At 37.2% G+C, this 24359-nt stretch overlaps 1 protein-coding gene across 12 annotated transcripts in view; it reads left to right on the top strand.

The window, feature by feature from the left end:
- PREX2 (phosphatidylinositol-3,4,5-trisphosphate dependent Rac exchange factor 2) overlaps positions 1-24359 on the top strand; it is a 288229-nt gene that overhangs the window by 92440 nt on the left and 171430 nt on the right. For 11 of the 12 annotated variants that reach the window (XR_012327207.1, XM_073794486.1, XM_073794483.1 and 8 more), the window contains exons 7-10: positions 10412-10545; positions 14075-14178; positions 18688-18837; positions 21762-21906. Coding sequence is in view for 11 of the 12 variants with exons in the window: in XM_073794486.1 (XP_073650587.1) it covers positions 10412-10545; positions 14075-14178; positions 18688-18837; positions 21762-21906 (533 nt within the window). In the remaining variant the exon portion in view is untranslated. The remainder of the gene's footprint in view (positions 1-10411; positions 10546-14074; positions 14179-18687; positions 18838-21761; positions 21907-24359) is intronic. The other variant, XM_073794487.1, reaches the window with a different exon arrangement.

A 24359-nucleotide genomic window follows, 5' to 3' on the forward strand; every position in this document is an offset into this window, starting at 1 on the left:
TTTTATGAGTGTGAGTCTTCCATAGGTTGTGATGAGACCTGATTCTTTCTGTCCTCTCTACAAGGTGATGTGGTAGATACAAATTTGTCTACTACCTTGAGGTTGAATTGATTTATACATGGCTCTTGTTATTTAAGGATAAGTGGTTTAGGAAGACAACCATTGAGAGTGAATCCACTTAGAAAGGAGACCAAAATTTTATAGAAAGTGGGAGAGGAGGAAAGTTTGATTGGGACTTTATCTTGGTAAAATGAAAGGTATATTATTAGTTTCTTTTAGCTAATCTAATATGTAACAGAATTTAGGTTTTTATTTCAGTTAATAATTTGAATCTCAAAAAGAGTGAATCGAATGCTTAGTCTTTTTTGGGGTGGGTGGGGACATATATTTTACGACAAGACTCTGATGAAACAATATGATATTCTTCATTTCATGTTTGACTTTCCTAGTATTTTAAAAAGATTTTTTTGAAAGAATATTCAAATGCTTCATTAATTTTCTCAAGAGACTCCTCTGGTATTGAAACTGTTCTCTTATGAAACACCTATCTCGTTGTCATTCTAGTCATTTTTCTTTTCTTGCACCATGAATGGGTCTAGCTCTGAGAGACCTTCATCTGCCAATGCCTTGTATATGAGTGGGGAAGTTCCAAGACCTGTCATCTTCTACCTTTTCCAAGATTATGGTTTCTCTCTGCAGTCAGTCTGTGTTTTTCTGATACTGACATTCAGCATTTAGCTGACCAGATGAGTTAGATAGACCCTGGTGTGAAGCAGGGAGAGCTGATACTGGGGTCAGATAATTAATGAGCAGTTTCATTTGACAGTGATTTTTGCCACCTCATAGCTGTAAGACATCCGTCATGAACCCTTATGCAACTTACATTAAGAGAACTTGTTGACAGAAAAAAGATATACCCTTTCCAACAGTCTAGATACGGTTTAGCAATATTAGTTTTATTGGGTTTATTGAGAAGAGGGGATTTGTTCTGTTATTACAGTCCATCCTAAATCATGATTGCAATGTTTGAAGAAACCTTGGAAATTAGAAAAAAGCCATAAAATAAACATACGTGCTTCTGATTGTCTTTTTTGGCTCTTATCATCTTCTGAAGGCTTGCTGTGGCATCTAATGTGTCCCCTTATGAAATTCATCGTGCTTCCACCTTACATTCTGTGATGATGCTTTGAAATTCATTTTTCATGTATGCTGACCGTATAATTGGCAGCCCATCATATACCTCAAATTATAGATTCAAAAATCATTCAACTTCTTAAATTAGACTCTGAATTGTTATTCTTTTCTTGCTGGATCTCGTAACACGAGACACACACAAAAAGAAGTGGACCTTGGTGAGGCGTGTTGCCCACATGGACGCCTCTGGGTCCCAGTGTGTGTGTCTGAAGTCACTGCCATCCATTCGATTGCTCTCTTAACCATATTGGGAAGTGATATTTAAGTGGTGTCCTTCATAAGTTTGACAAGGAAAATTACTGGAAAATGATTGAAACCTGAAACCACAGCATGGAATGAACTGTATGAATAAATGTTTAATAATAACCATACATAATCATAAACACACACAGCCATCATCCCTGATATTCATCACTGTTAATTCATGCCAACTCTCATTTTATTAATGTTAAATTATAGCTGTGATCACACAGCATTTAATTCTGTGTTTACATATCTGTTTCTCCACTAGTATATGTGTTTCTTGGGAGCAGGGGTCGTGTCTTATGTTATGGGTCCGCAGCATCTAGGACAGTGTCTGGTAATTGAATGCAGATATAATTACCTCGTAGTTATGTATTACTTGTCATTGTCTTTTCACTATGTTTTTGGCGCCTTTGGTTCATGGCAATGATTCTGATGTGGTTCTGTTCAGAGTCCAATATTTGTTTCATTATCCCGCTGCTTTGAAGTTCTCTAATCCTCTCTAGCATCCTGTTCTTGTTTATGGTTCACAAATGTACCATGCAAGGTTTTTCAGTTTTTTGTGTTAAAGTTGAACACCCTGCAAGTGTTTGAAATTCAGTCTTTGTAAAGTCTTTGTAAATTTCTGTAGTACAGGTCCTGTTTCCTCTGTCTAATGGTGGGTTTCCCTTACTACATTTCACCCTTCGCACTGCTGGGCAGTGGTGACGGAGGAGGAATAAATAGGTTTGCACAGCTTGGGGTAGAAAGAGAGAAGCTTTTGGAATGAGAGGATCCTGGTGGGTACATCTCCCACCACTGGTCACAGTTATTTATTTATGATTACTTCTTACCTTGACCTACCAGTTAACCTTCCTTTCCTGGTCTAATAAAAGCAGTCAGGATTAGAACCATGCAGGTAGTTTCCTAGTTGGAGTTTTGCTGTATTTAATTCTACATATGTAATTCATCACAAGCAAACAGTCTCTGATTTTTACATGGTAAATGTAGCTTTCTAAAGGGAAATACAAATTAAAAATGATAAATCATATTGATGATAAAAGTATATTATTTTGGCTCTTTCAAAAATCTATTACGTACATTTTATATATAAATTTTTATTGAGGTATAGTTGACATACAATTTTATGTTACTTTCTGGTGTAGGACATAGTGATTTGACATTTGTATGCATTGTGAAATGATCACTACAATAAGTTTAGTTACAATCTGTCACCATACAAAGTTAATACAATATTATAGACTGTATTCCCATGTAGTACAGTACATCCCCATAACTTATTTATTTTATAACTGCACGTTTGTACTTCTTGATCCGCTTCCCCCATTTCATCCCCCTCCGTGACCACCCTCCCCTCTGGCACCCACCATCTGTTCTCTGTATTTGTGAGTCTGGGTTTTGTTTTATTTTGTATGTTTGTTTGTTTTATTCTTTAGATTCCACATATAAGTGAAATCTTCGGCATTTGTCTTTCTCCCTCTGACTTACTTCGCTTAGTATAATACCCCCCAACATCCATTCATGTTGTCGCAAATGGCAAGATTTCATTCTTTTTTATGGCTGAGTAGTATTCTATTCTATATACATATACCATCTCTTCTTTATCCTTTCATCCGTTAATGGAAATTTAGGTTGTTTCCATATCTTGGCTACTGGATATAAGGCTGCAATGAACATAGGGGTTCCTAAATCTTTTCTGAATTAGTGGTTTTGTTTTCTTGGGTTAGGTACCTAGTAGTGGAATTGCTGGATCATACAGTGGACCTATTTGTAATTTTTTGAAGGACCTCCATACTGTTTTGTTTTTTATAGTGGCTACACCAATTTACATTTCCACCAACAGTGTACAAGGGTTCCTTTTTCTCTACATCCTTGCCAACACTTGTTATTTCTTGTCTTTTTGTTAATACTCCTAGTCCTGATAGGTGTAAGGTGATATCTAAATAGAGAGCCCAGAAATAAGCCCACAGATAGATGGTCAGTTAATTTATGACAAAGGAGGCAGGAATATATAATGGGGGAAAGGACAATCTTTTCAACAAATGATGTTGGGAAAACTGGACCATTATCTTATGTGACATATAAAAATTTACTCAAGATGTATTAAAAACTTGAATGTAAGACCTGAAAACATAAAGCTCCTGGAAGAAAACTTAGGCAGTAAGCTCCTTGACATCATTCTTAGTGATATTCTTTTTTGGATCTGACTCCAAAGCAAGGGAAACAAAAGCAATAAAAACAAATGGGAGTTATCAAACTAAAAAGCTTCTCCACAGTGAAGGAAACCATCTACAAAATGCAAAGGCAACCTACTGAATGGGAGAAGATATTTGCAAGTCATATACCCCATAAAGGGTTAATATCCACAATATATAAAGAACTCATACAATTCAATAACAACAAAAAATCTGATTAAAAATGGGCAGAGGATCTGAATAGACGTTTTTCCAAAGAAGAAATATAGATGGCCAACAGACACATAACAAGATGCTCACTAATCATCAGGGAAATGCAAATCAAAACCGCAATGAGATACCACCTTATTTTAGTTATTTTTTAAGGAATTGCTAAAAGGCAGCAGGACTCTAAATCATATGGGTAAAAATATTATTTAAAAATATCTTCATTAAATATGTACAGATACACATTACATTATATGTAATGGCTTTAGGGTAGTTCAAAATTAATGATTTACACAAAGCCCTCTTATTTTTTAAAAACAGTTCTTTCACACCTTCCCTCTCAAATGTTGGTTTGATGATATATCACTACACTGTTAAAATAGCTTATTTTCTTGGGCACTTTTTTCTTCATGATCACAATTTTTTCACAATACCATAATCTGCTGCCTCTGACATCTACAAAGTGACCCATGAAACAGTCTACAAAGCTAATTTAATAAAATAAACACGCTCTTTAAAATTTTAGAACTAGGAGTGGCCGACTTGCTGGAGATTTATATTAGGAGAGAATGTTTAACACATTGCCTGGCACCTTGTAGAAATATTAAAAACCTGACTTTAGTATTCCTCTAGATCACAGTGTTTATTATATATGGTTGCTCAATGACTAAATTTGTATTGGCCCAAGAATAGATATCTAGATTTAAAACTTAGCATCCATTTTCAAAATGAAGATAAAATACTAACCAGGTAAAATAACATTATACAGATTTTAATGAATATTCGGTGATGATGAAATGTACCATGGGTGTAACTGTGATCTGTAACATATGATAAACATCTTTTCTGTCCTGGGCTCTGGGAAGCAGCTGGGACAACCTGGCAGGGCCCTGTGCTCACCTTCATCTCCATGTTAGCAGGGTTGCTATACTGTGCACTTGAGCACCTGAGCTCAGGCTTCCAAAGCAGTGTTGCTTCAGGTGTTGACAGAGTACGACAATGTATCAGAATCTACTGGAATGGTCTGGGACCTACCCCAGATGTACTCAGTTTCCATCTGTGAGGATAGTGCCAGGGAACCTAAAAGTTTTTAACAGTCCCGTCAGGTGTGTCTTCCAGACTCTGAAATTTGAGCACCATTGTCTTGGAGGCTTTGCTGTCTTCCAGTAATCTGCCCAGCTTGTTTTATTGCTTTCACATTTTTGGTTTTCTAGCTAATTTGTCTGACATGCTCATTTTGATAGACTCTAGTGCTCTTGACCGTTTCCTAGCAGTCTGATGTTTGTAATCATTCAATTTCAGTCATTCAATTTCAATTTTGTAGCTTCGCTTCTTTATCCCTAACCCCAGAAACTCTCTTGCCATTTCTAGATAATGAAAACAAATTGCACGTAATTTTCCAAATATCATAAACCTCATGCATTTCACAGACAAAGCTGTGAGTTTTTGTTTTTTTCCACTACAGAGAAAGGTAGATTATATCATGTAAGTGAGGGAGAAATATGACACCACATTAGTCAAAAACAGACATTTATTAAGTGTCTGCTTGCAGATGGGATGAATTTGAAGTGAGAGGCATATCGTGATTACATGAGAGACTATATCTACACTTGGCCAAATTTTCTTCAATATTTATAATAATGTATCTACCTGTGTTTCAAAACTTTTTAATGATTTTTAGTCACCATTGTCCTGGAAATAATACACAGATTAAATCATGGTAAAATCAAAGACACAGTGGACATTCTTTTAGAATGAGGTTTTTAGACAAATCTGTATGTTTTGACACAGAGTTTTTTAAGTACGTAAGCATTTCCCTAGGAACTCATGAAGATATTTCATGTGATGATAGTAGATTACTATGGTAGAAGATAGTAAAGGTGATACTGTATTAATTGTTGAAGTCTGCTGTTAAATATTAAAGACACATCACCTCAGTAATAGAAACGTCTCAGTAGGATTTAGTAAAGTGTGTGTTACGTGTGTATTGTAAGATATACTTTGTATATTTGTGGCAATATGGGCTTGATGTCCTTACCCCATAAAATTACATTAATTGATAATTAAGCAGATGCTTTGAGTTGCTTAAGAAAAGAAGTGTTTACCTCAAAGAGGTCAGTTAATCTTATTCTGAGGTTTTGTTTTTTTTTTTTGCGGTACGCGGGCCTCTCACTGTTGTAGCCTCTCCCATTGCGGAGCACAGGCTCCTGACGCGCAGGCTCAGCGGCCATGGCTCACGGGCCCAGCAGCTCCGTGGCATGTGGGATCTTCCCGGACCGGGGCACGAACCCGCGTCCCCTGCATCGGCAGGCGGACTCTCAACCACTGCGCCACCAGGGAAGTCCTTATTCTGAGTTTTGATCAGGAGCTAGGAGTTGGGAACTTATGGTGATGCCTTCAATATAATGTATCTGTATATTAGTGAGAGTTTTGAGAGCTTGCTGTGATATCAATCTGGATTAAATGAATCAAAAGTCAAGCTATTCAAGTATAGGCTAGAGGAAAGAGACCTGGGAGCACTTTGACTAGAGGGGCACTTTGAATCAATTGTAGGATGGGATTGCCATAAATATGCTAATATAACCTTATGCTAAATTAATATCATGTATTGTAGGGGACTGGAGAAATAATAGTATCACTGCTATATTCTTCATTTGCCAGCTCACATCCAAATGATTGTATTCACTTCTAGAGGTGTTCATGTTAAGGGAAACTCTGACAAACTGGAGAAGGTCCAGAGGAGATCTAGCAGGATCTTCCAGGTTTCTGAAATCAAGCCATATGGTCAAAAGGCAACGGTGTTACAGAGCCTGGAAGGCAGAAGGAAGCATGTTAGCTATGTTCACATATTGGTCGGCCTTTCACGAAGAGGATGTCCACCCACTCCTAGGAGGAAAAATAGTCAGCGAGTGAAAATCATGGTAGATTTTGGCTCTGCAGTAAGAAAAACCTTTCTGATAATTAGACTAAATAAAGAAATGGACTATCTTATGAAGGAAGGAGCTTAATTTTACTGGAAGTATCCAGATACAAGCTGGAAGGCCTTTTTCTGTCAAGGCAGGAGTCGGTGTTCTCTGAGGCAACAAGATGTGTCCACCCTCAGTAACCTGAGAAATAACATTGTCTTTAATGAATTAAACCATAAAATCAACATAGAGTGAAACACAGCAGGGATCAGAAATAAAGGAAGGAAACTTGCAGAATCAGACCACCTTCAATGTTAGTAATCATAATCGTAATAGCCTTTATTGAGTCCTTTGTATGCGTTAGGCATGTGCCGGGAGTTTTGCATGTATTGCTGTATTAATTTTCACTCTGACTGTATACATTAAGCCTGATTATCCCTTTTCTACAGTGGTTTGAAGGCATATGAACATAGCTACAGAATCAAAGGAGCCAATGAGATGTTTGACTTGTTGGCATTGAAAGTAGAGAAAAGAGAGAAAGGTCTAGGAGGGAGAGGCACACAGAGAGACAGATAGACTTTGGACAGTCTTGTCCAGGTGGTAGATAGAGTCTCCTAGCCCAGTGCTTACAGAAGCTCCCCTTAAATCCACCTCGCCAAGATTCTTTCTGTTGATGTTTGGCTTTCCAAATGGGTTAAGTTTACAAAGGGAGATTGTTTTAGCCATACTCATGGGACCATTCAGTGTGTATGTCGGTTATCATCAAGAATAATATATCCGCTTTCTATTTTACACATTGGTCCCCATGAGTTCTTCTTGGACAATATCTCCCCGGAGGCTGTATATGAGGATGGAATAAATTGCCTCTAGTCATTATAGTTTGCTCAAATTCACATTAAATTCTCATTATATTTATTAACAAAGATAATAACCACAAACAAGTCAGAAAATGTATTGTTAGTAATTCTTTCATTTAGGAATACATCTATAAATAAATACCTACATATTTAATTTGGGAAACTTACTTGGAAGACTGGTTAATATGAAAATTAACCTAATATTGGCAGTAACCCTTTATAATGTAATGAATTATTTTCCTGCCTTGGCACTCATGGGTTGCTGTATGGAATAGTCTAAGGTGAAGTGTTTTGTACCTTTTGTAAAATTGCTACAAATAAAGCCACTTTTCATAAGGTTGTGTAGGTCCCTTGTTCAAGAATCAATATGGTTTCCTTTTTTTTTTATATTTTTTACATTTTTAATACTATTGTATCTTAATTTTTTTCTAAGAGAGGATGGTATTCACTATAAATTAGAAATCATTGCCACTGAAACTGGGATTTATATTGATATTTGATGACATTTTTTGCTTAATTGTCACATGACACGGTATATGAAATAGTGTAAATTTTTCACAGATCTCCATTTCTATTTCTATGTCTACCCTTTTGACAAAAGGAAAGAAGAGAGGGAAGTATTTAAAATTTAAAATGTGTTTGTAATGTAGATACTCAGATTAACACAGATTAACACTTCCCTTTCGGGAAGTTTCTTATTATAGTTATATGAGTTATCTTTTAAAAAAAAATTTATTTTTAATTAAAAAAGGAATTTTTTTGACCTATAGCTGCTTTACAATGCTGTGTCAGTCTCTGCTGTACAGCAACGTGACTCAGTTACGCACATGTAGACAGTCTTTTTTTATATTCTTTGCCATTATGGTTTATCACAGGATGTTGAGTATAGGTCCCTGTGCTGTATAGTAGGACCTTGTTGTTTATCCATTCTAAATGTAATAGTTTGCATCTTCCAACCCCAAACATGAGTTATCCTTTTAATTTAAATTTTTATAATTGATCAGAACAACTATACCTATTGTTATGGTGAAAATATGAAATTAACATTAATGTTCTGAGTTTAAAATATCAAAAATTAAAATTAATGCATTAAGTTTAAAAAGAATCAGAAATTTGTTCCCGGATTTGAAGAGACCGGACATGTTTATATTTAAAACAGAAGTATTCTTGAAGAGCACACTTAACAGGTCTCTACTGAAAACTTCCTTGTTTTTGGTCCAACTCAGTGACTCAGGGCATTAGTTATGCTAGTCTAGGTTGTAGAAAAGAATAGACTACAACATTTATAATGGCTCAAAATAGGTGTTTTTGACCAGCTCACACAACAACCCAATGTGTGTGTTCTGCTCAGTGGGCAGTTTTCCTTTTTTTAAAATAAATTTATTTATTTATTTATTTTATTTATTTATTTTTGGCTGCGTTGGGTCTTTTTTTACTGCGCGTGGGCTTTCTCTAGTTGCGGTGAGTGGGGGCTACTCTTCTTTGTGGTGCACAGGCTTCTCACTGCAGTGGCTTCTCTTGTTGCAGAGTATGGGCTCTATGCGGTGGCTTCTCTTGTTGCGGAGCACAGACTCTAGGCCTGCGGGCTTCAGTAGTTGTGGCTCACAGGCTCTAGAGCGCAGGCTCAGTAGTTGTGATGCACAGGTTTAGTTGCTCCGTGGCATGTGGGATCTTCCTGGACCAGGGCTTGAACCCATGTCCCCTGCATTGGCAGGTAGATTCTTAACCACTGCGCCACCAGGGAAGTCCCAGTTTTCCTTTTTTGATACTTCAGGGACCCAGGCTCCTTCCCTCTTGTGGTTCCTTTCAACTTCCAATGGTAAGCACTTGTATTAAGCATCAGTTTTGTCACTAATCATATGACCTTGTGGGCACTCGATAAAGGTTTATTTAATGAATGAGTTTGCCATGCAACTATTAATAACTGTGGCAAGAGGTCCTATGGAATGTTGTTCTCTTTACATAGATTTTTTTTCTTTTTATTTCTTTTTTTTTCTTCCTCTCCATCCTAGAAGTGGATACAGATGGCCCTCCATATTGCGGGTTCTGCATCTGAAGATTTAGCCAACTTCAGATTGAAAATACTCAGGAAAAATAATTCCAGAAAGTTTCAAAAACAAAACTTGCACCAGCAACTATTGGATAGCATTTACATTGTATTTGTAACTATCTACATAGCATTAACATTGTATTCGGTCTTAGAAGTAATCTTGAGATTATTTACAGTATACAGGAAGAGGGTCATAGGTTATATACAAATACGACACCATTTTACTTAAGCGACTGGAGCACCCTCAGAATTTGGTATCTTCAGGGGTCTTGGAAGTGATCCCCCATGGATACAAAGGGATGACTGTATATAAATTGAGACCTGCTAAACATTTAGACAATTTCATGTACTTTGCTATCTGTTTATGGAGCTCTTTTTCCAGACCAGGGAAAGAAAGGAGGAGGATGAAAGGAATATTAGGGACATTAATGTTATGAGTTAGTTTGAAATCATCTCCTTTTTAGAGAACAAAGGTGAAATGTGTCATATATGCTGTGTATGCATACATATATAAAACAGCTAAAAGGAGACATAGAATCTCTTAAGAGTAGCTGCATTTAGTGATACTGACCAGGAGGAGACTGGGAGGGAAGGATACCTACGTTCAGTGTATAAATATTTATACTATTTGAACTTTTATCCTGTACATATATTGCATCTTAAAATAAAAACAAACCACTTTTAAGGAGAAAAAAGAATTACACACGAAAGTTTCTGTTAAGTAATCAGACATTACTTTCTCCGTTTTTCCTGGCTTAGGGGTCCAACATTACCGACACCTGTACTGAAATGCTAATGTGTGGAGTCTTATTAAAAATTTCTTCTGGAAATATTCAAGAACGGGTGTTTTTTCTTTTCGATAACCTTTTGGTGTATTGCAAACGAAAACACAGGTAAGAATATAGACAGGTAATAGTTCAGAAACTGTTTATCCATCGCACAGGTTCAACCTTTCCTCTGCTCCCAGGAACTCATGACCTCATCAGTAAACTTCCACATGCTCTTAGCTTCCTCTCCTTGCACCTTGAAGAAAGGGAACGGGTTAGGATTAGAGCCAAGAGATAATTAAATTGCTGTCTCTCTATCTTAATGAGCTTTTAAAAAAATTCCTTTTTACCATCCGTGAAAACGAACCTGTTTATTTCTTGTAATATGCTCTCCTAAATTCTTTGTGTTTGGTAACAAGATTGGGATTAGTAGAAATGGGCTTTAGGAAGATCTAGAAGAGGCTGTTAATTCTACCTGTGTGAAACTCTTTAAAAAATTATAAGGTGATTCAAGTTGTTTAGGTACAATTATTTTTTCCCCCAACTTTACTGAGGTATAATTGACAAATAAAATTGTAAGATAAAGTGTACAGTGTGATGATTCATGTATACATGGTGAAAGGATTTCCCCCATTGAATTAATTAACACATCCATCTAGGTGCGATTATTAAAGGCATCAGTTTGAGAATGAGATCTTTTCTTCATTAGAGTTATCTCATCCTTATATATATGCCTGCCCCCAAGGCCAAAGCTTTTGCAAAATTAACAGTGTACAAATGACGTGAACCTTCATGGTCTCATAGCTGTAATTGTTAAATAAAGTAAGCAATAGGAAAAGTTTTACAAAGTTAAAATCATGCAGTTTAGCAAATAGCCTTAAAGTATGTATAGTGAACATGGACCAAATACATAGTGATTAAAAACGGAAATCACTAAATAAACCTATATGTCCATTCCCTTCCTGAATTGGAATGGTGTGAATATACCATCTGTTTCATTCATTTTAGAATACGTCATCTCCGTTACCATATACTTTCTAAGCTCTAAAGATCTTTCAGAGAATATGAGTAAACTGAACCTTTTCTGAAACTTCCATAATTTTGTAATTCTAGGAGCCAGGGACTGGTGATTTCACTTTAATTCTACAGCTACATTCTTTAAAGAGCAGAGTGCTGGATTAGGCCCCCCAACTCTGGACATTTCTGTTGCTATTCATTTTAGGAGAAACTAGTTTAAAAACAATTTATCGTGCGATATTAGATACATATAACATGATATTGCTTCCTTTGGCTTGTTTATGATATTTGTAAGATAGTATCACAGTGTATTGTCTTCTGCAGTTTACATTTTGTATACAATATGGTTTGTAAACTAGTTTGTAAACTATATATCCCTGTGTGTAGCAATAATTTATTCATTTTAACTGCTGCATAAGAGTTCATTGGTTGAGGGACTTCCCTGGCAGTCCATTGATTAAGACTCCACCTTCCAATGCAGCGGGCACGGGGTCAATCCTTGGTTGGGGAGCTACGATCCCACATGCCGTGCAGTGCGGCCAAGAAAAAAAAAAAAGATTTCATTGGTTGAATACATCACAATTTAATTATTCATTCTCCTATCAATGGACTTTAGGGTTGTTTCCAGTTTTTCTGCTATTGCGACATTACTGTACACATATCCTGGTGACCATTAAAATTCATCAGGAGGGAAGTCATAGAATCAAGTTATGCAAGTACTCAACACTACAATATAGAGCAAAATTATTTTGAAACCCAAGGTTTTTCAATTTTGATACTTCAATAGGGTCATTTTCTGAAGAGACCAAAGATCTCTTTATTTAAGCTAAGTGTTACAGTATTGGTCAGACACTTACTGGGATTTCAGTTTGAGTATTAATATCTACAGGTCAAGAAAAATATAAAAAACCTGGACAGAGATCACAGCAAGATCACAAAGAAAATTAATGTTTTGGAACATAGACCCAAAGATAGATTCTGTAGTGTGTGTGTGTGTGTGTGTATACATATATATATAGATAGATAGATAGGTAGATAGATTATAATATATAAAAAATATATAAACATGCCATAATTTTTTGCCTGTGACTAAAACTGCTATTGGGGATATTAAGCTTTGAAAAATATGATTGATTTTAAGTATGATGTACCAACTTCTAAGAAATTCTTTTCTGCAAGACACCATGACACTGTTTCCTCCCTGAGAGACAATGCAGTTGCCTGCGTGTTATTCTGCTCTGCATTCTTCTCTCTTCTGCCTCCAACGATGCCAACTTTCATAGCTACCTGGCCTGAATCCTTCATTTAAAGCAGTTATTTAGGCTTTCTACAAAGGACATTTAGAGGTCGCTTTCAAAATGAACATGGGTGTGCAGGATGGTGAAGGCCTAGGGCTGGCAGACGGTCAGTCAGATTAATTAGTCAATTTAGTTTTGTTTAGTGGTGATGAAGGATTATGAAGTTTTGATGAGGGTTTAGGACATGTAAGCTGGAATATGCTCTCTTTTCTAAAGGAACTCAGGGAGCATGATAGCACCTTGAGACTCCCTTCCCTTCACGTCCCTCTTCCACTCCAGGGCAGGTGTCAAATGCAAAGGAGAGGAGGGAAGGGGGCACTGCATTAGTGTACTTGACATCTTAACTTTTGCTCGGTGTGTCTTTGTAACACAATACATTAATAATTATTTCAGTATATTCAATTGTTAGCAGACTTTTGTCAGTGAGTCAAATTGAATAGTTCAGGTCAACTGAAGTCTCTTGAATGACTAGGTATTACTTAATCTTCTTGAATTATTTCTTAGAATCTTTCCTCTTTAATTTAATATATTTAAGAAACCCAGTTTTGAAAACACTATCCCTGAGTGTTCAATGATTCAAGTATAAATATACATAACTGCCTAATTCATTATTACAAATATTGTAAATATTACAAATATTACATTATTACAAAACCTGGATTTTTTTTTTTGTTTTTTTACTTTGTGTTGCTTAGGTTTTAATATTAAAGACTGGTACCATACACAAAATTTTGAAATGTTTTGGACTATTTTTAAAATAAATAAGATCTTTATGAAGGATTATAAATGTATTGAGAGACTTATCCCTCAAGTATACAGTTATCATATCATAAAAACAATATAGGGAAATATTTTATGGCTAGATAATGCTTAATAACCTCCAGTACAGTTAAATTTCTTTGAAGAAGGACCATAAATAAGTATTAAACTGAATTTCACCAGGGATTGAAAAAATGGGAATTACCAGCTGGTTACTGAAAAATGAGAAATGAAGGTGAAATAAATCAAATGAAATTGTGAATAACCAACTTTTAGTGTCTGTCAGAGTTTGATTAGGCACCTTTGATGTCATATATTGAGCAAAAGTACATATTTACCCTCCTACCTGTATGTTGTCCTTAGCCTACAGCTTCAGTTTATTTAAAAAAATAGCACACAAGTCACATCTTATAGAGCAACCTGTGCTGTTATGAATGGGAGGACACAAGTAAAAAATTCCAAGAGCCTAACATTTGATATTATTGACTGAACTGGTATCTCTTTTTCAAAGAATTACTGCTTTAACACTGCTTTGCATTAAGTTTAGTAACCAAGTTTTTGTGATTTCATTCAATTGTAAGACGGTTGAAGAATAGCAAAGCATCTACCGATGGACATCGGTACGTTTTTCGTGGCCGGATCAATACAGAGGTGATGGAGGTGGAGAATGTGGATGATGGCACAGGTAAGTGGTTGGTAGATTTAAAATGGAATGCCAATAATAAACTCCCCTGTACGACAGACTTTTCCCTTGAATAATTCATTGGCAGTGAATTTCAGCTTAGAAATACTTTGTTAGGGAGAACAGTCACAGGAAAAAGGCAAGATAAGGGAGAGGAGGACTCTTATAAAATGGAAAATTACATTCGGCTGAAACATGTTAAACCCTAGCATTAAACACAGAGATACAAAAATAGCTGGGAGTGTCAGAAAGTAGTAGTAATGTCCATAATGTACATATTTGTTCGATCGTGATGCTATTAAAATTGTCCAGCTTAAGAGCTATCGTAGGAAAGCATTGAACCTCCTAGAATTACTTTTCATGGTACAGGCTTGGAAAGCCATTCAAAAAGTCGCACCAGATCATTTGTATTCTGTCCTGACTACTAGTTTATTTGTGTGGTTGGACAGAGGGCGAGAATGTTTGACCTCTAGAAAATGTGATCTGTAATACAGTGTTGGACAAACCATAGATTGCAATACAGTAGTCAAATTTGAATTGGATAAGATGGAAATTCTTTATTCTTAAGGTGTTCTTGAAAAGATATTTCAAAGACAAGGTTCAGCTGTCATTTTTAATATAAATATTTGAATGTATTTAAGATACTGAATGCATTGTTTTTATAAAACTAAATTTGGCTTATTAAAAAAATTGGAATTTGCAGAAAAATAGGTGAAAAGTAGTAGATAATCTTATCAACCAAAGATAAATAAATGAGAAAATTTTTTTAAATGTCTTCAATTTTCCTTTGGTGCATAGGTAAAAAAATACTTGAAACATGAACTTTATAATTTTGTATCCTTTTCCATTTAAATAAAAGCATTATCTTAATGATAGTCCTCTTTATCTTCATGTCTTGTTACCAAATAAACATAGTTTTTATTGTTGCATAACAGTCAATTAAACAGATAAACCATAGTTACCTTAACAACTAGTATTGTTTCATAAGCTGGATTTAATACATTCTTAATTAAAAAGTGGCATAACTTTACAATGTTGAAAAGAGTACCGAGAATATAATAGCTGTTTTCTGATACACTTAAATTTTCAGTGTTATTAATTTGAGGCAGTGTTTTGGGAATTTAAAAAGGTCAATGGAGAAGCTACTTTTTAGAGTTTTAAAAGGAAAAATTAGAAACATTTTTCCCCCATAAATAATGTCGTATGTTATTTTGGATGCCAGAAAAATGTTCTTTTATTGTTTGACAAAATCAAACATTTATTTAAAAAAATAATTTTCTCAACATTAAATACTTATAATGTGAGTGTATTGTAATTTTAAAAACTTCTCTTAGAAATTTATGCATTCCCACTGTTGATCACCAGAATTCAGGTTAAATACATTATTTAGACACCAATTTCTTGATGTTCTAAATAATATATTGTCAGTTGCTTCTGTTTTCTAGCCTAACAATACAATACTTGGCTATTGTTCATCTTATTAAAATGCAAGTTATTGAAAGGATACCAGACTACCCCATGAGGTTTATAGTTAGTTGTATCAGTTTTGGAAAAACCCCACCTCATTGTATAAAGCTTTGCAGAATTAAGAGTAAGGAATCTGCAAACTGGATAGCTTCAAAATAATTAGTGACTTGTTCAGGGCTGCCTCTTGGATTTTTCTTTTTTTTTTTTTAAAAAAAGTCAGTGACTAGAGACTGTTGAACTTGGATATTCCACACTTAATGAATGACAGTTTTAATTCCATTTCTTCTTGACACTTCCTATAAAATTAATATTTTAGATCCACTGAAACTTACAAATTTCTGTGTTTACTGGCAATGAATAGATTATTTGTTCTTTCATTCAAAAAATATTTTTAAATTCCTACTTAAGGAAAGGCATTGTTGGACTTTTCTGTGATCTTTAATGAAGGTGTTCTTTATAGATGAGTTTAATTCTTATTTTGTTAAATGAAGATATTGAGATAGGTACTATTATTAAAATTATGAAGCTGTTTATATATCACTAAGTCTTTTGAAATAAATAAAAATAAATTGCTTATTTTGTACAACATTGATAATTTAGTAACTGATATCGTTACAAAATACTTATACTACATTTTGAGGTCTGTTGTATGTATTACATATATGTGTGTATACGTGTTTTAAATTGCTTATGATTTTTTAAATTGTCATGGTAGAGAACAGCTAGCACATAAATGTTAAAAAGGAACATTATCCTTTCATTGTAAATTATTAGGTGACACAGCTGTTCTTTGAAAACCTTATATTGATGCAGCAATTAATCTGTTATTGAGATAATAGATTTTATAGTCAGCTAATGATCTTGCTCTTTGTACATGAAACAGTAGCCACGTGCAATCACATGCTGGTTCTGACTTCAGTTGTACAGTTTCCAGGGGAAGTTTGAATGCACAGGCTGGAGTGGTCAGGCAAGTCTTCCTGGAATATGTGGGTACCTATTAAAGAGAAGTGAGGGTCCATGAGGCAGAGAGTAGAGCAGGATAGCTTGATGAGAGCCTTGGCCTGGGGGACACATGAATATTCTCAGGACAAGAAGGAAAGCAGCAGACAAGAAGAGTGGTGGGAACACAGTGGAACGTAGTGGGAAATGGAGTTAGCTAGTAGAGTGGAGTCAATCTAGGGAGAATCTCTAAAGCAAACCTACATGTGTTGACTTGATTCAGTGGTGAGCTACCAAAGGCTTTTGAGCTGAGAAATGGCTGCTAATGAAAAATATTGGAGGAAAAGTCAGCGGGGTGTGAACAGGGCAGTGTCAGACTCAAGTAATCCCAGGAGGAAAGGAAGGTTACAGAGGTGGCTTGCCCAGGGCACATACTCTACAAGGTCAGAAGCATCACTCTGGTGAGTTTGGCACTTGAACTTGAGATCCCCTATGTTCTGTGGGCGGAATACATTATGCTCATTTTAAAGTAAGTCTGATGTTTTATTACTGCAGGCTGCATGTGGCTCTTGTGGTTTTCTTCGTCTAGGGTATGGGTAAAGGGGTAATAACGCTAGTGGGAATGTGGGATCTTTTAAGCTGCAGTGCTACGGTTCACTTAGCAATCTTTGCCTGGTTTTCGAAGAGGGGAGAGAATCTGAAGAGCTTGTTCTTGTTTGTGATACTGGCCTTGTAAGGTGACAGCTTGTGGGAGGGAGGTGTGGAAACACGTATAATTTGTTCTTTTTTTCCAGCAATTTATAATAAATTCTCAGTTGGTTATTTTTATAGATATTAAGGAGGGATGGTGGCCTAATGAGGAACTACAATAATAATTTTTATTACCTTATTAATTCCAATGATGCTTATCTGACGTGTATTATGAGGTTCTGCTATTTTGTATGCATTGTGAATATGAATTAAATATGTAAAGGTAAGAAGAAAAGTACAAAAATTCCTTTTAAAAACAGATGGTAATTTCTTTAAAAGGGAAAATCCTCTGTCAGGTTAAATCTCTGTATTAACAGAAATTGTTATTGAGTATTCATGAGATTATGGCTAGAAGAATATCTAACTAATATATGATATATATAATATAATCCTATCCTGGCTCAAATGTAACCTGGAATTTTTAAAGTAGCCCTCTCCCCCACCTAGACAGAATCATTCGATAATGCATTTCTGGAACATTCTGTTCACAGATAATTTATGGTGATTTGGGAGCTAAAAGACTATGAGAACCAGATTTTGGGAGAATGAGTACCAAACCATTTCTTCCTCTACTCAGAACTTAGCAAATAAAATAGATCAACAGAAACAAACAACAAAAACAGGTGTAGTGCCACGACCTTTTATGTTCTGTGGCTTACCTCCTATAATCCACCATAGCTTCTTAGTGTCTCTCGGGGGTGACAGTGGAAGATGTCACTTTAATTGATGCAGATGCTGATTCAGGCATTTGTTGTATGTGTTTCTGTCTTGAAATCTTTGCTTTGCAGACTCTCATGCCAGTAAAGGCTGGTTACAATTAATGTCTATTCTCTGCCTGCCGTTAGGTAGGGAGCTGCCAGAAAGGGTTTGCTGATGACATTTTCAAATCCAGGATGTCAGTTTAGCCAAAATTATGGTGAGATCTAGAAAAAGACAAATGTGAATTCACACTCAAAGAAGAATTTTTTCTTTCATAAAGCAGAAGCAGTATTGTAACAAATTCAATAAATTCTTTTTATGTGGACTTTTGAAATGGTCCACGTTAAAAAAAAATCTTAAAAGAAAGTTTTATTGCTTTAGGAACTTGAACAATATTTTTGGACATTGAGGAAAGGAATGTTAATGAATTTGGGTGGTTAATTTCCTGTAATATGTTAATGTTGTGAGTTAGAAATGTTCTGACTGCACTTAATATATAAATGTTTCTTCAAGTTTTAAAATTTGTATGGTCTTCAATACACATATATAAAGCAAAGGTATTTTGAAGAATTCCATGGTTTTGGACCTTTTTTGAATGAGTGCATTACTCGAATATATGTTATATCTGTTCATTCACCTTTACCTATTAATTTTCAGCTGACTTCCACAGCAGTGGACACATTGTTGTTAATGGGTGGAAAATACATAACACAGCCAAAAATAAATGGTTTGTGTGTATGGCAAAAACACCTGAAGAGAAACATGAATGGTTTGAAGCTATTTTGAAAGAAAGAGAACGGCGGAAAGGTGGGTGTATGAATTGGGCATTATTATACTTTGTGAAGGTTCCAATTTAACAAGAAAGCAGAAAATGGGCAAAAGTTATGAGAAAGTAGATGGTGTCTGATGTTCACTTAGATTAACTATGTGATGTAAGGCCAGGCTAAAATACTTTTTGAATACTTCCAATGTTGTTACTGAGATAAAGTAAAAGAAAACCTTATATAGTTAGCAAAATAATTATATCGTGGCTAGTGGTGTCTTTTAAATAATGTCTTAGTCTACTGAGGCTACTGTTAACAGATTACCCTAGACTGGGTGGCTTATAAACAACAGATATTCATTTATCACAGTTCTGGAGGCTGGGAAGGCCAAAGTTCAGTAGCCAGTGAGGGCTGTTTCCTGGTTCATGGATGGCCATCTTCTCACTGTGTCCTCACCTAGCAGAAGGGATGAAAGCTCTCTGGGGTCTCCTTAATAAGGGCACTAATCCCATTCATGAGGACTCCACCCTCATGAGCTAATCCCCAAAGACCCTACCTCCTAATGCCATCACATTGGGCATTAGGATTCAACATATGGAATTTGGGGGCACACAGACATTCAATTTACAGCAAATAGTTTCACCTGCTTTAAAATTTGTTCCGTTTTCTTTGCACTTTATTCTTGCCATTTCTGAAGCATCATTATAGAGTTTTCCTTGAAGAAACATGATTTAATAATATAATGCAGTGCTGTGGGGCCTGCAACAATTGCTCCCTGTATATTTAACAGTACACTGAAAATTCCTAGGCCACAGATTTTGGTATTCTAATTATAAAATAAGGCAATTTGGATGAATATTCACTTTTTAATATTGTTACGATGCCACAGAATGTAATGTAACTCAGTAAGGAGCTTGTTCACACAAGGAGGCCTAGCTCAAATTCACTTCATGTTTTTATCAAGGTTTGCAAACAGTATTTGGTCTGGTGATACTCAGTTGTATGAAGTTTATCTGCAAGTACTCGTATTTCTGTAATTCAGCTAGGAAATAGAAATGCTTGTATAACTACTATTTTCTTTACCAAATAATTGATGAGAAACGTGACAGTGTTTATTCCTTTTCTCAGAGATCTAGATGTAAAATATCTCATTGGTGACAAAATTTTGGAACACAAAAAGTTGCTTCCTCCATCTTTAGGTATTTCCCCATGAAGGGTGTAGAGAGTTTCTACCTTGATTAAAATATGCATAGCATACCTTTTTATAAGTATCTCCAAAACATTTAAAAATACTTACTCCTTTGATTGATCTTAGATGAAGAACCAGACAGAAAAATTTAAAACAGAGATCATGAATGCATAATTGGCTCTTTAAGTTTTATTGAATCTAGCAGTCAATTCAAATAGCATAACAAATCATTTAGAAGGTAAATTGAATTTTTCATCAAGTTGAACCTTAACTCTTCCCAGAATGGCTATGCGTATAAATACCCTTAAGACCAAAAAAAAAAAAAAAAAGGAAGAAAGAAAGCACATTCTATAACTCTGCTTATGTTAACAGGCTCTATTCTTTTTTTTTTTTTTTGTGGTACACGGGCCTCTCACTGTTGCGGCCTCTCCCACTGCGGAGCACAGGCTCCGGACACGCAGGCTCAGCGGCCATGGCTCAAGGGCCCAGCCGCTCTGCGGCATGTGGGATCTTCCCGGACCGGGGCACGAACCCGTGTCCCCTGCATCGGCAGGCGGACTCTCAACCACTGCGCCACCAGGGAAGCCCCAACAGGCTCTACTCTTATTCACTATTACTGACCAATGTTAATGGCTTCTCCATAGTAAGGAATAAAATTTCAGTAAGGAATTTAGTAGCTAGAAGACTAAAAATAATCCAAGAATTTCTTCTTCTCTGCCACAGTTCTTCATCAGTCCCATTTGCTGATTGTCAGTGTTCCCAGGATTTCCCCTTTGGCACTGGTCACCTCTAAACTTCCTTGCCTTCTCTGCGTTGTCTCTTTCCATCAGATTAACTTCCACTCTGCACTGCCAGGTTCTCAATCTTTATGTCCAGCCTTGTCGTCTCTCTGGAGCTCCATGCCCACTTAATCAGCTGCCCCTTGGACTCCACTTGAACTTCCAAACCTGCTATTGTTTACAGAGACTTGAGCTTCCCTGAACTTCGGCGGGTCCCTCTTAATTGTCTCCCTCTTTTTAAACCCTCCCGCTTTCAGTTTGTCCCCTACACTGTCCTCTGAGCTTTGTTTCCAAAGCAACAAAACTTCCTTTCCTTCATTACTCTGCTTTCCCCCTCCCTCCGGTTTAAAACACGTAGATGTTCTCCCAGTAGAGAAGGAGTGAAATACGCTGAGACTGCAGTTGAGTATGGACCCTGCTCACCCCTCCGTCCACCTCCTGTCCTGTCACCTGAAACCCAGGGCTCCCTGCTGCATCCCTCAGAGGCCCTCGTGAATACTTTCTCTCTCTGGAAATCCTGTTCATACCCGTGCATTCAAACACAGCCCTTCTGTGAAACTCTTCCTATTGTTCTCAGATAGAGGCAAAGTTCTCTGAATATGTCTCTGCTGTAGCACAGTTTTCCCTCTAAGGCTGTCTCCAGGGCCCCTGTGTCCAGCTGCGCTGATCTAGTCCTACAGAAGGGGTTCAGTAGCGTCTGAGACACAGCTGTTCTTCCTCCGCTGGCCAAACTGTAGCGTCTGAGATACAGCTGTTCTTCCTCCGCTGGCCAAACTGTTTGCCTCTGGGGCACAGTTTGCCCACAGATGCCCCGGGCATCTTGCCCTGACTGTCTCCCTGGTACCCTATGAGCTTCTTGACAACCAGGGCCCTATCATAGGAGCTCTGTATCCACAGCCCCCAGCACGTGGTAGACACACAATGAATGTTTGTTTAATGAAGGCATGAACGTATGAAGAGACTTTTTCAGTTACCTGTCCTGTGTTTCATTTTCGATAGGTTTAAAATTAGGAATGGAGCAAGACACCTGGGTAATGATCTCTGAACAGGGTGAGAAACTTTATAAAATGATGTGCAAACAAGGAAATCTGATCAAAGACAGAAAAAGAAAACTGACTACGTTCCCTAAATGCTTTCTTGGAAGGTAGGGTTGGTAGTCCGGGTGCATGTATTTCTTTCATATTTTCATGATCTCGTGTGTTAACTTTCTTTTAGCCACTCATTTTTCTCTAAAAAATATTCTCCTAAGTGTTTTCGAATCTTTCTTTACTATCAGCATTTCCTGGGCCATAGTGGGATGAGGGAGTAGACATAGAGCCAGGAATCCTGACCAGAAAAGTTAAGGCATTCATCCATTCATCCACGACTTCAGTAATTTCTGATATACTGTGTTTCAGGGGTGAAGCAGAGGCTGGGGTCAGGCAGGGGCGGGAGGGCAGGCGGGGTTGCCTGTAGGGACAGAGTCCGGCAAGGACATGAATACAGGACCTGAGAGTCAGTTACACTGAAGGGCACACAGTCTACACTACCAATTAATTCAGAATTTAGACAGCTGGGCTAAGGATGAAGGGATATAGATGGAGAGTCTGAAAAAGTGGGTCACGCGAGGGGCCAGGCACACAGGAACAGGCAAGGAGGTCGCTTGGTTGTTCAGCCCAGAGCAGATTGATTGTATGTCCTTTGGTTTCTGTAGCCGACTGCACAGCTGCAAGTGGGAGTCCCTGGTGGGTTAAGCAGGTGGGGGGGATGCCTTCAGGTAGCTCTGCTTAGGGCAGCCTTTGTGCTGGCTTCTTCCGATAATTATTTCCAATCCTCCAGTACATACTTCGGAGTTAAAAACCTTATTTTTTTTTAATTTTTATTTTTTTGTGGTACGTGGGCCTCTCACTGTTGTGGCCTCTCCCGTTGCGGAGCACAGGCTCCAGACGCGCAGGCTCAGCGGCCATGGCTCACGGACCCAGCCGCTCCGCGGCATGTGGGATCTTCCCGGACTGGGGCACGAACCCGTGTCGCCTGCATCGGCAGGTGGACTCTCAACCACTGCACCACCAGGGAAGCCCAAAAAACCTTATAGTTTTTAAAGATTCAGAAACTAGTGATCAGGGAGTGTGACTAGCCCACGTTCATACAGCTAGTAAATGCCAGTGTCAATGCTATAAAAGTAGACTGGAGAGGTAGTTCATAGCCCAGACTTCACAATCAGACTGTCCCCACTCAAATCTGGTCCTGCCACTGGCTAGTTGAGAGACTGGGGAGAGTTAAATTTCTCTTTCCTCTCTAACAATGGAAATGATTGTAGTGCTTACCTGTAATACCTACCAGAATGTCTTGTTTTTTTTCTTTTCTTCCAGTTTTATTGAGATACAGGTGACATACAGCACTGTATAAGTTTAAGGTGTGCAGCATAATGATTTGACTTACATACATCATGAAAGGTTTACCACAGTAACTTTAGTGAACATCCATTATCTCATTTAGATACAAAGTTAAAGAAATAGAAAACCATTTTTTGCCCTGTGCTGACTCTTAGGATTTACTCTACAGCAGTGTTCATTATATTTTAGCATGTCTTCTTAATTAGTTATGCAGGCACACAAGCTCACCATAGGCCACACCAATCCCAACCCCGTTAGAATACAGGCCAGGAAACCCAGTGCTTTCAGGGCAGCAGGGGGCCTCTTCTTCAGTGGGGTGGTGCTCCCAGCAGGACACACAGCTGCCAGCAAGCTAGAGTTGCTTGTGTTGGCTGTGCCCCAAGTGAAGGTTCTTGTGCAAAGGAAAGAGCAGCTTGTGAGCCCCTCTTGGTTTCTAAGTCCCATGTTGCAAAGAAGACGCTCTTTCTCGTAACAACTTCACGGGCATAACTTCCAGGGTCCCCAGATCACGTGCCCACTTACAAGAGAGTCATACCAGGCTATGGCTTCTCACCATATATTTATAAGTATGGAGTTGAGCCATCAGAAGCCATTTTTACCACAAGCAGTGCTGCCTGGTTACACAGCTGACACCCGACCTTCATCAGGTTTCTAGGGAAGCGGAGCTAGAAAGCTAACCCAGGGTCAGATTTGTCCTTATTGAAGAAGGGGTTTTATTAACCCTTTACCCACACTATTATGTTTAACTCCAGGACAGCACTATGGGGTTGATAGTCTTATTAATTCTATGTCATTGAGGAAAAAACCTGAGGCTTAGAGAGCTAGATTTACTAACCCAACATCACGCAGCGGGTAGAGACAGAAACAGGATTTGAATCCAGGTGGTTTTATTGCAAAGTTCGTGATCTTAACCGCTATACTATATTCTACTTTACTTTTATTTTCTTTCTTTTGGATCGTTCTTATTTAATAGAAGCATATAAAGAACTTTAACAACTTCTTCTGCCTTAAAATGTGCATTGTAGACTAGACATCCATTTTTGAATTTCTGTATCCCTTGGTCATTTGGCTTTACCATATGTGTTGCTTTTAGTTTTGAAATAAATGGAAAAGTAATTTCCTGACACTTTCCATAGCTTTGCTCCTCTGGCCTCTGTGCAAAAAATAAAACCATTCTAAAATATATTCATTAGTTAATGTAAGAGTTCGAATGTTACTTTTT

This window comes from Tursiops truncatus, chromosome 17 (genome assembly GCF_011762595.2).
Source record: "Tursiops truncatus isolate mTurTru1 chromosome 17, mTurTru1.mat.Y, whole genome shotgun sequence".
Taxonomy (NCBI): Eukaryota; Metazoa; Chordata; class Mammalia; order Artiodactyla; family Delphinidae; genus Tursiops; species Tursiops truncatus.